Source organism: Lissotriton vulgaris, unplaced genomic scaffold (assembly GCF_964263255.1).
Source record: "Lissotriton vulgaris unplaced genomic scaffold, aLisVul1.2 SCAFFOLD_1074, whole genome shotgun sequence".
In the NCBI taxonomy this organism is placed as follows: Eukaryota; Metazoa; Chordata; class Amphibia; order Caudata; family Salamandridae; genus Lissotriton; species Lissotriton vulgaris.
In genome coordinates, this window is record NW_028254715.1 from 180123 (window position 1) to 194901 (window position 14779).

The 14779-nt window shown below is 44.5% G+C and overlaps 1 protein-coding gene across 1 annotated transcript in view; it reads right to left on the reverse strand.

The window, feature by feature from the left end:
- The window catches only part of LOC147659454 (uncharacterized), a 235237-nt gene that overhangs the window by 90956 nt on the left and 129502 nt on the right, over positions 1–14779 (reverse strand). The window contains exons 12-14 of the mRNA XM_086951744.1: positions 9019–9072; positions 8778–8885; positions 8140–8193 (exon numbers count right to left, since the gene is read on the reverse strand). Coding sequence (XP_086807870.1) covers positions 8140–8193; positions 8778–8885; positions 9019–9072 — 216 coding nt within the window. The remainder of the gene's footprint in view (positions 1–8139; positions 8194–8777; positions 8886–9018; positions 9073–14779) is intronic.

Here is a 14779-nt window from a genome sequence, read left to right on the forward strand (position 1 = left end):
AACTCTCCAGGCCCTGTGACTGCGATTGGGGCACCTCGGGACACCTCCCCGTCTCACTCCTTCCTGTAGATAGGATGTGAGGCCATACAACCCTCTCACTTCCCTGGGACCTAGCTGGGCTATTCCTCACCTCTCCCGCCTCGCTGGATTAGAAGATCCCTGCACCACTCCCTTCAGGATCACTACCCAATGCCCTCTCTGGCACTTACCCAAAGGTCTGCCTCCCTTGCAAGTTCCCTGGGGTCTGAGAACCGACACTGCACCAGGGGTTGACGCAACCTTGGAAAACAACTCCTTAGCATTTGCTCCTTGATAACTACATGGCACAGCCCTTCCCAATCCTCCACTGGCTACTCACCACCCAATCCTCCGATGCAGTCCAACACTCCTCCGCAAACTCCCCCCAGGACTGGTGGGACAGTTATCCCCTCCCCCTGAACTCCAACCAGTCCCCCTCTTCCTGGGAATCAGGCACAGTCTCCTGGGCTCTGGGAGCGGGACTCCCTGCACTGGAACCACTCTCGCTGCCACCACTGGATCACACCCTCACTGGTGAATCCAGACTACAAAAACAACCACTCTCAGGGGACAACCTACCCACCTGAGCTAGTCTCTGCCTGGCAAAGGACCTCTCCGCCTCCACCATCCTCTCCTGCGCTGGGACCTTCTCCGTCTCTAGCCTCTTCTCTTCCACCCTCAGCTGTGCTAACTCCTTAGCATGCCTGAGCTTCTCCAGCGCCAGCTGATGTTCCCTTTCTTCCCTCCTATCTACCCACTCTTCTGGGGACAAGGAAAGGGATGAGGCAGTGCCCCTGGAACTGGGCCCAGCGCGGGACTCCCAATCTATGGTGTCCTCATTGACATCTGGCGTCTCCGCCCTATCAATTTCTTCCTCCTCCTCCTCAGAATCACCACCCTCCAGGGTTATGGACTGGGAGCCCTCCCTCTGGTCTCTACCAAATCCAACCTTCAAATACGTGGAGGGGTAATCAGACAGGTCCCCACAGGGCTCTAAGGGTTCCCCCCTCTTGAGGGCCTCATAGAGAAATAACTTCCTGCGAGTGTCGCCTACTAGGGGTAACCCTCTTTCTCGGCAGAAATACAACACTTCCTGCTCGGTGTACTCCATGAGGTAGTCCTCATCGTAAACCAACCCCATCCTGGCAAGGTATACCCGGGACACACCACCCACAGTGCAACAGGGGGACACAGTTCAAAACAACACTTTTAGGGGGAAACAATACTTCAGAAAAATCACAATAATCAGCAAAACAATAATCCCGAAGAAAAACTGTGATTACTCTTCAATGCTCTATTTGCAGTGTAACCCGTGGCCGCTGTGGTACTGCGCAAACACAAGTCCTATCCCACGGCTCGCCAACAATGTTAGAAATGGGGTGACCAATTCTACGGGGGTAGCATGGTGCAGAGCGGGCAGGCCAAACTCCAGAGGACATGTGTGAAGCATCCACAGACGAGACTCAAGGCACACCACAAAAGAGACAGAACACCAGTTCAGATGGAAAATAATAACTTTTGTATTGTCTCCAACCTGCAAAGGCAAACACAGTACGCATAAAAAGGAATGGCATAGACCATCAGCCATATAAGCGTGAGGGGAAGAAACACTAGGCATCAGCCTTTGGGCATGTCAGCATAGGATAAAACAATAGCCGTGAAAAGTGAGAAAACACATCATGCATTGTAACCCAAGGCACAGGAGTGGATCACTGAAACTCATGGACCCTCACTGGTGTGGCACCTCCGCATAAATCGGTTTCCTGCTCCGGGGCAGGCGAGTTGGGACACTCACCTAGCCAAGGGTTAACCTTATCACCAAAGACAGCCAACCAGCACTTACTTCGGGCAATGGCCCAGTCCAGGGGACCCTCAGTCACTACTACCCTTTGTCTGGTCCTCATCAGCTGAACGGGGGCCAACGGGGCACAACAACAGTTTCCATCAGGGGCAGGGCGACCTCCGAAATCCTTCAAGGCCTCCCCCGCAGCAAAACACTAGTCCCGGAGGAAAAGTGAAAAATTTTGGGGAAAATGGGCCAAGTCCAACAATACCTTATTTGCGAATAGTAAATACAGAGCCAGCTTCCTACACTCATCTATCTGCAAAAATTAAAGATACTGTATTAATCTTTGTGGTAAAATGGGTGAGAGAAATACATCATTAAGAGGGTGATTTGTTTTTTCGTGAAACCCGATACACTGTTCCCTATCCTGGCTTCCCCGCTTGATCAAATTGTGTGATCTCAGGCAATTATTTTGTTTTGCTACACCTCCTTTTCTTCTTACCACACATTAGAACATCTTCAAATACATGAGTTCAGGATGTATGCTGCAGTGTGCACATGATAACTAACTTGCCTCTTGATTTACCACTGGCATCATTGTTGTTAGTTAAAGGGCATGAATATTTCTTTAAAAGTTATCACTTCTAATAAATGCCTCTCAATGTACTAATATTATCAAAAATACTAAGGTGAAATGCTTCCCTGTGGTAAAGCAATACATTTGTTTAAACATTTAGGACACTTTAACATATTTTTACATGATGTTTGTTGCACGATTTACATGCCAAACAGTTTCATGGCTTGCATAGGCTGGTAGAATCAACCTAAAGCATTGGTTCAGCTCGGAGTAGGCTCCCTTTTTAGTTTGTTTACTTGCCCACCCCTTCTTAATATTACAGAGAATTTATTTAGGGCCAGATGTAGGTAATCCCAGATTACGATTCTTAAATACCGAATCATACCGATTCAGTATTTAAGAACAGGCAAATGGGATGTAGGTAATTTTACTGAAAAAATTACCGAATCGGTAAGTTTCGTTAAATACCGAAACGGTATTTACCGATTCGGTAATTGCCATTCTTTCCTATGGTCCTGGAGGCCCATAGGAATGAATGTCAATTACCGAATCGGTAAATACTGATTCGGTAACTGGGGGAAACATTGAAGGGTGGCAGGGTGTCACTTTGACACCCTGTTGCACCCCTCAATTGTGCATGGGTGCACATGTTGCAGACATACATGCCATAAGGGCATGTATGTCTGCAACATGGCACTGTTGAAAAAGCAAAGAAATGCTTTTTCAAGGGTTTTCATTATTTACCACCAACTCCTAGTTGGTGGTAAATAATGAATCCTTAACTGAGGAATGCGCTAACTTGAGTGCTTCCTACATCCTGGATTCGGTATTTTACCGATTTGGGGCCAGATGTAGGACGGCAAATACCAGTCGGTAACGGCCGATTTCGGCCGTTACCGACCGGTATTTGCAAATGGAGATTCAGGGGCCTGAAAATGTAACAAATCGGTATATTTACCGAATCTGTAAATTTACCAATTCGGTAAAATACTGAATCAGTATATTTACCGAATCAGAAAATCTACATGTAGGTGGCACTGTAATCAGTGCCACAGGCCCTTACCGATTCGTTATTTACCACCAAATGCTATTTGGTGGTAAATAGCGAATTCCTGTGTACATGCACATCTGTGCATGTACATGTATTTACCGAATCAGTAAATACTGATTCGCTAAAAATACCGAATTTGCAAGGGGGACAGGGTGTCACTTTGACACCCTGTTGCACCCCTGATTCTGGCTTGTGTGCCATGTGGCACACATACATGCCCTAATGTATGTGTGCCACATGGCACACAAGCCAGAATCAGGGGTGCAACAGGGTGCCAAAGTGACACCCTGTCCCCCTTGCAAATTCGGTATTTTTACCGAATCGGTATTTACCGATTCGGTAATTAACATTGATTCCTATGGGCTGGCCCATAGGAATCAATGACAATTACCGAATCGGTAAATACCGATTCGGTAATTACCGAATCCTACAGAATCGGTAAAAAATACAGAATTTTTAACTACATATCATTTACCGAATCTAGAATACCGAATCGGTAAAATTCGGTATTCTAGAGTCGGTAAATGAGAATTACCTACATCTAGCCCTAGGTATGTTAAGAATTCGGTATTTTACCGAATCTTTAAATTACCGATTCGGTAAAATACCGAATCCTTAAAAAATGCCACCTACATCTGGAAAGCCCAATACCGGTCGGTAACGGCCGAAATTCGGTAATTTCGGCACTTACCGACCGGTATTGGCCGACCTACATCTGGCCCTTAGTGTTCTCTTTTGATCATATTTACAGCAATAAAAGGTAAGTTGTGATCCAAGATGGTAGTGGCACCTAGATAATCTTAACAAATCTAATACAAAAGGACACTGTGCTGAAAACACATTGCCTTGCCACCATTTGTGGAAAGTTTTCTTAGGGATGTGAACACAAACAGTCTTAAGAAGGGTAGGGCTTTGCTATCACACCACGAAATCACTTTAATATTTCCTTAGAGTCCCTTCATAAACTCTGGATTTTAAACCAATTTTGTGCAACTTGTGCTCTAAAATGAGCCACTTGCAGACATATTTCACAATTTTTTAGGTTTTTATTGGAGGGGAGAACTCCCTCCTCCCTAACCTTTTGAGAGGAAGCTGGGTAAGCTTGCTTCGCCAGCTCTGGTAAACACAAGGCAGGCATGTACGCCCCATCACAATCAACGTTCACCAGCCACTACTAGTATACTTCAGTACAACTTGGAAACTGACAAATGGGAGTATGTAAAGATGCATCAACTGAAGACTTCTTGGCAATCTCTACCAAGCCCTGCTGCCATCAAGTATCGTGGGCTGCCTACCTGGATCTATTCATTGCACTGCATGTGTGCGCATGCCTTGTCAGACAGCACTGCTGCTGCTATAACAACAGCTCCTGTTTCATGACTATCAGAAAAAACAAAACATGCACTTCCTGAAACTCTACACACGATATGGAAAATACTATTCATCATGCTCACTCCGACCAGGCCCAGTTTTGTGAACATGGAGATCCAAGAAACTGGAGTACCTATTTGGGCCACAGTGAGTGTGACACGGTTCTGGATACTATACCCGACAAAGTTACCCTCTTGTAATACTGTATCCCTTCTGACTAGTTGTTTCATACGCGTCTTTCCTAAGAGGAGTATGCCCATTTCATTTGCAGCGTACGTTTACCTCTAGTTACCCCGAGACTGGACTGAAGTTTGTTACCCTAGATATGTGCTCCCACCATCAGACATTTTGCTGAACACCCCCTCTCAATGACAATGTAAGGAAGAGTTGAGATTGATCATGGGACGGTTATGATCTTGGCTTACCACCTCTTTTGGAAAGAGGGAATGAATATCTTCAAAATATTTCTTGCAGTATTACTGATCATACTACCCTCTTACATGTTGATACAAATCATAATGCGCTTTATTTGTCCTATTGGTTCCAATAGAGGCATTGCATGTGTATATCCACGAACCACTGTGGATGGTGCTACTGAGCAAGGTAATGATGAAAAATGTAACAAAATGGAAATTGAGCTAGAAATTACTAGTCTAAATGGAATAAATCTGCTTTAAATTTGCACCTTCAGGTGCAAATGGGAAGGGATTATAAACATGAGCCTAATTTTACACCTATTAGACTACAGCTTTTATATCAACCATGCTCTCCAAATTTATAATGTCCTGCAATTTTACACCAAGATGAGCAGGGATTCTCCTCAGTGAGAGCCAAAGCTTTGTGTTGACCATGGCACTCGTTTGTGAGAAATGTTGAATCCTATTAGATCAGCAGAGAAGCCACTACTGTATACCGTTTATTCAAGGTCCTTTCGACCATTTTCTCATGCTCATGTCCTGGCTCCTGTTTGTAGTTTTGCTCTCACCAATGTGATGGACACCTCTACCTACCGGACACTGAGAAGGCTGAAAGAGTGATTTTATTTATCAACTCCCAATCAGAAGACACATCTGCACAAGGGAAGTAGGATCATTTGGCTGGTGTCCTAACTGGTCCAATTCAGAAATAACTATACTTCTTGCTCCCTGATGTTAGACCCAAGATACCACTTGCAGATGTTGTGAGAATCTGACAGGGACATCATCCTTGGAACATTGTCGACATGGCCTCAGCCCTGAGTCCAAAGAAGATGCCATTTGACCTGCTAAAGAAGGGTTGTTTAAAAAATGAGAAACTCAGTAAATGATGAGATGAGCTCCGGTAAGGGGACACCATATAAGACCTGCCTAATCCCTTCATGAACAAACACCATCCATCACTTGTTCTTTTTTCATTTGTCGCCCTACGTGGGAAGGGTATGCCTAGGCGTGTGTCTCGTGCTCACCGGGCCACTGGATTCAAGATAGCCTGGCTGATAAAGGGGTGATACTAAGAAACCAGTTCCAGGCTGCTTGTTTCCAGTCCAGGGAGGACCTGTCCTGTCAGTTTAGGCTGGACTGTTCCAATGGGTAGCTGGGTCAACACTGATTTGCATATGGCTAGATCCACACTGGGTGGTGTGGTGAGCAATAAAACAATAGATTAAACCCAGAACTGTGACTTCGGGTGAAAGTGTGATTTGTTCAGCATTCTGCCATCATTAGTTCTTTTTGCATTTGTTGCCCTAAGTGGGAAGGGTATGCCCAGGCGTGGGTCCAGTGCTCACTGTGCCACTGGATTAAAGTAAGCCTGGCTGATGAGGGGGTGATACCCTGAAATCGGTTCCAGGATGCTTGGTTCCAGTGCAGGGAGGACCTGGCCTGGCAGTTTGGGCTGGACTGTTCCAGTGGGGAGCTGGGTCAAGACTGATTTGCATATGACTAGATCCAAACTGGGGTGGTGTGGTGAGCAATAAAACAATGGATTAAACCCAAACCAGTGACTGGGGTGAATGTTGATTTGTTCAGTATTCCGTCCATCATTTGTTCTTTTTGCATTTGTTGCCCTAAGTTGGAAGGGTATGCCCAGACGTGGGTCCTGTGCTCACTGTGCTACTGAATTTAAGTAAGCCACCTTATGAGGGGTAATACCCTGAAACTGGTCCCAGGTTGTTTTCGGTCCAGGGCGGACCTGGCCTAGCAGTTTAGGCTGGACTGTTCCAATGGGGAGCAGGGTTTAGAGTGATTTGCATATGGCTGGGCCAAATCTGGGGTGGCGTGGCGAGCATCAAAAAAAACGACGGATTAAACCCAGATCTGTGACTGTAGGTGAATTTCTGATTTGTTCAGCATTCTATCCATCATTTGTTCTTTTTGCATTTGTCGCCCTAAGGGTAAGGGTGTGCCCAGACGTGGGTTGCATGCTCACTGTGCCACTTGATTCAAGTAAGACAGGCTGATGAGGGGTGATACCCCGAAACCGGTCCCAGGATGCTTGTTTCAGGATCAGGGAGGGCGTGGCCTGGCAGTGCAGGCTGGACTGTTCCAATGGGAAGGAGGGTCAAGACTGATTTGCATATGGCTGAGTCTAAACTGGGGTGGCACGGCATGCAAAAAAAGGATGGATTAAACCCAGATCTGTGACTGGGGTGAATGTTTGATTTGTTTAGCATTCTGCCCATCATCTGTTATTTTATGTTATTTAAACTTGTTAAGCGCACAAATACGCTGAGGTGTCTTGCCGCTGAAGTTAAATGTAAACACAACTGGATCATTACCGAACTCTGGAAAAAACAGATTTTTAAGACTCTTCCTAAAAGATTATTATGATTTTGCTAACCTAATTTGTTCTTTTTGCACTAAATCAAATAGAGCACATATGTAAAGACTCACAGAAAGATTTAGACACAACCTATCAGAATGGGCTAATTCTAAGCAAGCAGTCATTTGACACTGTGGCCAGCATTTTCATCCTTCTGCTCTCTCGCCTTCAGAAATGTTCCAAACCTGGTACATGTAACCAATACACCTCCTCAACCAAGACCTATGACTGGACAAATCTCAACATCCTCAGCCCCCAATTTCACACTAAAGAACTTAGCTAGCATGATTCAATATTTCCTAGTACATTGTAACAATGACAAAGCTGCCATTAACAAATGAGGGACTGTCGTGAGAGTGCTGAATTGGGGAGTGGGTAAATATTTTGTGGTTCAAGTGTACATTTTAACATCTCCACCAGTTCATCATCTTTATTCATTTAGGACTGCCTCCCTTTCTTGCCTGGCATATCGTAGTGTCCCTTTAACAAAGAAAGTGGCATAATATCAATGTATTACATAAACACCAGAGGGCTCACCTTCTCGCCTTTTGGCCCAGGGTCTCCAACTTCTCCAGGGTCCCCAACATCACCCTATGAAACAAAGAATTTAATATTTTAAAGATCTGTAATACTTATTTTAAAAAGGGTCACATCCTCTTCATCACTGTTGTTGCAAATGATTCTTGACTGACAGGTCTCAATTCATATTTTTTTTTCTTTTAGTGACTGTGTCTTACTCCAGGCATAGGTGTGACTTATTCATTGTCTCAAATAAACATTTTCTTTGGAGTAAGCATGCATTTTTACTGGAAATATATGAGTATGTTACACTTAAGTTAAGAGTGGTCTCCTACTACAGGTGCAGAATGAGCTATGTGGCACGTCTCAGGTAAATTCCCTAAGTCTCCCTCCGATCATAAGGGGTCACCATCCTATTTTTCCCCACAGCATTTGGGTTCTCTACCTCAGAATGTCAATCAGACATTATTGATCATAGCAGACATGAGCCACATAGGGACATAAGTAGGACTGAGTCACCAGGAGAGTTTGGCTCAAATAGAAAGATAACGTCTTCCAAAATGCAGCATTAGAAGCCTTTGCAAAATGTTTACTAGTGTATTAAAATCCGCTTCTCTGTACTGCAATTCTCGCATTCTCCTACATGTGTGCCCTACCTCTTTTCCTGCTTCTCCAGGCACACCAACCAATCCCTTTGGTCCTTCAATTCCTATCTCCCCAGGGGGTCCTTGAGGTCCTGGATTCCCACGGTCTCCTGCATCTCCCTAAAGAGAGGATAAAACCACTTTAAATGAGATCATGTGATACTCCGGAACTCTGGCAGCTCAACACCTCAAAGGGAAAATACATGAAAGTGAAGTCAGACCATCAGCTTTGCAGGTTGATTGTGACACTAACCTGGTCACCTTTTTCCCCATGTGGCCCTTCTGTACCTGGTGGCCCCGGGACACCCTGAAAAAGTTGATATAAGCAACATGTGATTATGGTCAGGTTGCAACAAACATAAAAGATTGTGAGCATAACCAATAATGGTAATAAAGATAAGACACAATGACATTTCATCATCACCTGCATCTTGATGGCAAACAAAACATCTATTTGTTAAAAAATGAATCATGTATGTTTGATAGTAGGTTACTACACAAATACCTTAACAATAGTAGTGAAACGTCTTGAAAACTGTAATAAATTATTATAATTAAAGGGGGGGATAAAACCAATGTGAATGTGGCTACAAATACCCTTTTAATCTGCTTACATTATGATGTTACTTAATAACATCTAAGGAATACCTATAAGTTAGCAGAAAGGTGTTAAACTACTTTTTTATTTATGTTTCTTCATGACATAGGGATTTTCAGTGTCATAATAGATAGATCATCCCGAAAGAGGAAAAGGCTATATAGTGTGCTGAGCTGTTACCTGGGATCTAGCCACCACTGATGAGTAGATTTTCAAGCTAAGAACAGAATCAAACCCAGCATACACTAAAGAGCAGGCCATGGATTTCAGAGAACATTGAAAGCATGAAATATTGTCTCAAGGATGTGCTTGTAAAATTGGAAGGAACAATATGGTAAAAGAGAAGTAGGGTAAAAATCAATGACACTGTCAATGTTTCAATGTTTACAAACGCATATGTACAAAAAATGTGTCTGGTCCTTCATTGGGTTAGTAAAAATGTAGAAGGGAAAAGTCTATATTTCATAGGTACGAATAAATAAATCAGCATTGCAGTAAACAAAGTATATATGGGAAGGGAAGAATAAGCAAAAACAAAAGTGAAAAACAAACTACTGTGAAGCCTTGCCAAAATTTTGGATAAAGAAGCAGGATGAGATTAGATGCATCCCACTGAAGCTTGAAACCGCAGTCCACTACTCGCCAAAGACTGAAGACGAGAAAGGCAAACAGAGGAACAGGGATGACAGCAAATTATAGGAGTGGTAGCAAAGGTAGCAAAATAATGAGCTCACTTGACACTGTTGACACTGTTCTTGACTTTACCACTGACATCCCAGGACTTCAGGTACTATTGCAATCCAACGAGGACAGCCAAGTTACTCTCTTTGTACCCCAAACTCTCCAAGAGTAGCTAGGTTCAGCAGTCAATAATTACTCCAGTTGGAACTCAGCTGCGTTACAGACAGGGTAACCTGACAAAAAGTGAATGTCAACAGAGAAGGTGACCATATCTTATGTCTTCTGGTATGCCCATAGGAAAATATCCCAAGAAGCGAATAATGTACTCAAAGATGCAGGCAAGTGAAAGGGGTGACATGACACCCCTTTCACTTATCGCCGCCAAGAACAAATCTGGCGGAGACACTTTGACCCGATTGAAAGAGATAATTATAAGAGGAAGTTAGCGGAATACTAAGCAGCCATCAAAGAAGAAAAATCTTCATTTTATCCTCAGAAGACAGAAACGCTTAAGTCTCCTGGAGGACTATTTAAAGTGACTAATCTTCTTTCCGCTATGCCTGCTGCATTATACAACAGCAGCTCACAGGATTTCTGTGATAGGATGGCCAAATACTTCCACTCCAAAGTTCTTGACATTCATTCATCTTTGGACAGCCTTAATTTTGAACTTTCTAACACGGCCCAAATGACTAATTCCTCGCTCCACAACCTTCCTACTACGGAAACGAGGAAATGGGGCTGTCCTCTTTTTTTCCTCTATCTCATGAACAGACTGATCAGCTCCTTGGGGGAAACATATATGGGTCCCCAGTGGAACCCTGCCCCTTGAAGTTTATAAAACTGGGAAGGGAGCTTTTTGTGCCCCACTTAACTTCAATTCTTATACTGGTCATCTCCTCGGGACAGTATCCTCTTAGCTGGAAAACAGCAGCTGTCAAGCCTCTATTAAAGAAAACCAATCTGGACCCATCAGAAGCCAAAAACTATGGGCCCGATTTACAGAACTAACTTACTACAAAATCCTAAACTTACTACCATTTTGGTATTCACAGAAGGCACTTACTCATTTTGGTATTCACAATAGGTACTTACTCATTTTGGTATTCACAAAAGGCACTTACTCATTTTGGTGTTCACAGAATGCACTTACTAATTTTGGTGTTCACAGAATGCACTTACTCATACTAACTTTATGTCCGCGCTCGGGACAGAGATTCCGGCCAGCTGGTGGAGATTCCAGCCCGGTGGCGGAATCCACTACCAGCCGGAATCTCCACCGCTGGACCGGAATCTCCACCGCCGGACCGGTATCTCCACCACCAGGCCGGAATTCTGCGAATACCAAAATGAGTAAGTACCTTCTGTGAATACGAAAATGGTAGTAAGTTTAGGATTTTGTAGTAAGTTAGTTCTGTGAATCGGGCCCCAAAGGTCTATCTCTCTGTTACCAATCCCACACCAAGATCTTGGAGAAACATTTAAATGCTCAATTAAGCACCTACTTGGAGCAACATCACCTGCTAGACTGCTCCCAATATGGATTCAGGAGTTGCCACTGCCTTAATAGTTACAGTAAATAACATATGGATCCAAGTAGATGCCGGGCATACTTCCTTGTTAATTCTACTGCACCTATCTGTGGCCTTTGATACCATCTCGTCGACAAGACTGACTGACCGTCTTCCGGAAATTGGATTGTCAGACTCTGCCTTGGAGCTCCTGTCCTCATTCCTGACAGGTCACAGAAAGTAAAGATGGAATTTTTTTCGGACTTCATATCCACCTTCTGTGGAGTTCGCAAGGCTCCTCTACGAGTCCTACTCTATTTAACATATATGTCTCTCCGTTGGCGAAGGTGATTCGAACCTTTGGGTTGGAGGCCTTATCCTACGCTGATGACACACAAATAATTGTGTCCATCACAAAGAATATAGAGGCCTCCGCAGCCAATTTCAACTGCTGCATGCAGGCCGTGGCCTCCTGAATGGTAAACAACTACCTTCGACTCAATGGGGAAAAAAGCGAGGTCCTGGTCTTTGGCAGCCAACAATCTATATGGACCCACTCCTGGTGGCCAGAAATGCTTGGACCATGCCCATGTTCTGCTGCCTCTGCAAAGAATCTCGGTGTCATACTTGACAACTCGTTCGCTTGTGATCCCCAGGTAAATAGAACTGGCTCATCCTGTTTCTGGGTTATTAGGATCTTGAGAAAGATCTTCCCATGTTTCTCTCTTTCTCTTCGGAAAAGCAAGCAGCTGTTGCCTTGATTATGTTCAGGCTGGATTACTGTAACGCTCTTTACCTGGACATTAACAAGGAATCCATCTGTAAACTGCAACTTGTTCAGAATGACACAGAGAGACTCATTTGAGATCCTCCTAAATTTAACTTGATTTCTGCTGCCATTTGGAAGTAGCATTAGCTTCCATTAGAGAAACTGATTCTGTTCAAAGCCCTATATATTGTTCACAGGGCACTTCACAACTAGGGTCCAGAAGGAATTAAACATCTTTTCCAATGTTATGTCCCCACCAAACAGCTGCGATATGCCAACAAAAATTGGCTGGTAAATGCCCAGGTTTAGAAGGGCAAGGTGGGGAGGAAGAGCCTTTGCTGTGGCCGCTTCTAAGCTCTGGAACACACTCCCCTTATCGATCTCCTACCTAGAGTTTCACCTTCTTTTTTGTAAAATCTTAAAGACTTGGCTCTTTGCCCTTTAATATTTTAGAGGACTTTCACCTCCTATTCTCTAAGGTACCTTTTACAAGGGGCTTACCAGTGGCCATAGATGTGTCAATTGTGGTTATAAAGGTATAGTTTTGGGAAAGAGCACAGGCCCTAGGAACCTGATTGGCAGGGGCACAGGGGACATCAAGTCAGGTTGCATCAGATGTCAGGCAAAAAGTGGGAGGGGGGAATCATGCAAAAAGGGGCACTTTCCTACAATGTGTCAATGGTTTTGAGAATGGTAGTGTGGCAGTTGGAGTGGGTGTATTGGGATGAGTCGATGCATCAGAGATTCTGTGGATGATGTCATCAGCTATGTCATCAGTGATATCATAAATTGCGTCACTGACCATGTCATGAGTGAAATTAATATGCAAGGTAATAAGCAGTGCATTGGGGGGGGCGCAGGTAATAGCTAGCTCAGCTAACTGTAATTAATGAATCTTTCTGGTTTTGTATGAGTGACACCTGAGCCTAACTATAACAGCTCTGTAACCTTTATTTTTTTCAGTGAATTTTAAAGTTTTTTTTATTCCATTTCCTAACTAGAACGCCCCTTAACCATTGTTTTTTTCAGTGAATTTCTACGTTATTTTAAATGCTAATTCCTAACTATGACATCCCTGTTATCTTTGATTCTTTTCTGTGAATTTCTATGGTTTTTTACCTAGTAGTCGTGTTTGCAGCAGGCGTGGCCCATGCAGATAAGAGTGGTGGGTCAGGCTCGACGGCGATGAGGGAAACTTAAATAAAAAAAGAAAAAACACTTACCTTGCACTCGCCGTATCACCGACTGATGAAGCGAGTGCAAGGTAGGTGGTTTTCTTTTTTTAATTAAAAGTTCCTTTGTCATCGTCTATCGACTCCTCCCCAACCCGCCCCCCCCTCTCTTACCTGCACAGGTCACACCTGGTTTGCAGAGTGATGGAGAAAGGAGCCTGGGCCTCCGACCATCTCCAAGGAATCCCACTGTGTAGGACTTTCAGGAGGTACCAGCAGGGCTTCTTGACCACCAAAGTCCCTCAGGAGTAAAGTGGACTTAATCCCCATCCAGTAGCGCACCATGAGACGTGTTTGCAGAGTGGTGAAGAAAGGGTGCTTGGCCTCCGAAGACCTCTTATCAATCCTGCTGTGGACTTATTGGAAGTAACAGGAGGGGTAGATGGCCCGCAAGGATGTCCTTGGGGGCCAACTACACCTCCTATTACCTCCAGTAAAGCCCACACAGCAGAATTGCCTGGACCTGCTAGAAAGCCACACATTCTTTCCCTACCACTCCACAAACGCTCCTCCTGTAGGGGGAATTAGTCCACTCTAGCCCTGAGGCCCTCAGGAGGCAAGAAGACCTCATCACCCCACCAGCAGCGTGCTGAGAGGCGCGTTTGCAGAGTGGTGAAGAGAGGAGACGTGGCCTACGACCACCTATCAGCAACCCCATGGGCGTGGGACTTACTGGCGGTAACAGGAGGTCTTGTTGGCCCCTAAACACCCTCAGCAACCAACGGGGCTTCGTCCCCAACCAGGAGTGTGCCAGGAGGTGCGTTTGCAGAGTAGCGGAGAAAGGGGGTGGGCCTCTGGAGAGTTGCCAGGTTTTTTTCTTTTCTTCTTTTTTAGGAAGGGGAGCTGTGTGCCCCACACACCCCTTCCCTGGACTATTTCAGCCCCAGGGACCCCATCCTCCGAGGGATGGTCCTTTTTTTTTTTTTTAAACTTCTTTTTGTTTAAAAAAACTGAGATCGACGTGCATGATTTGTACCTGGTAGTTTTAGGTGGGGACATCATTCTCATGCACACTGGAATTCTATTTGAAAAACTCGTCAAACTTAAAAAAAGGCAGTAGAGCTCCAGATCTGTGTGCAAAAATATGGAAAGAAAGGAAATGACATTGACGTGTAGGGGTCGCACTTATATGCCCCTCCACTCATTCACTTACAGGGCAGAACAGCATCAACATGGAGCGACATAACAACACATAGCAGTGCTTGGCTTGGACCACATGCCTA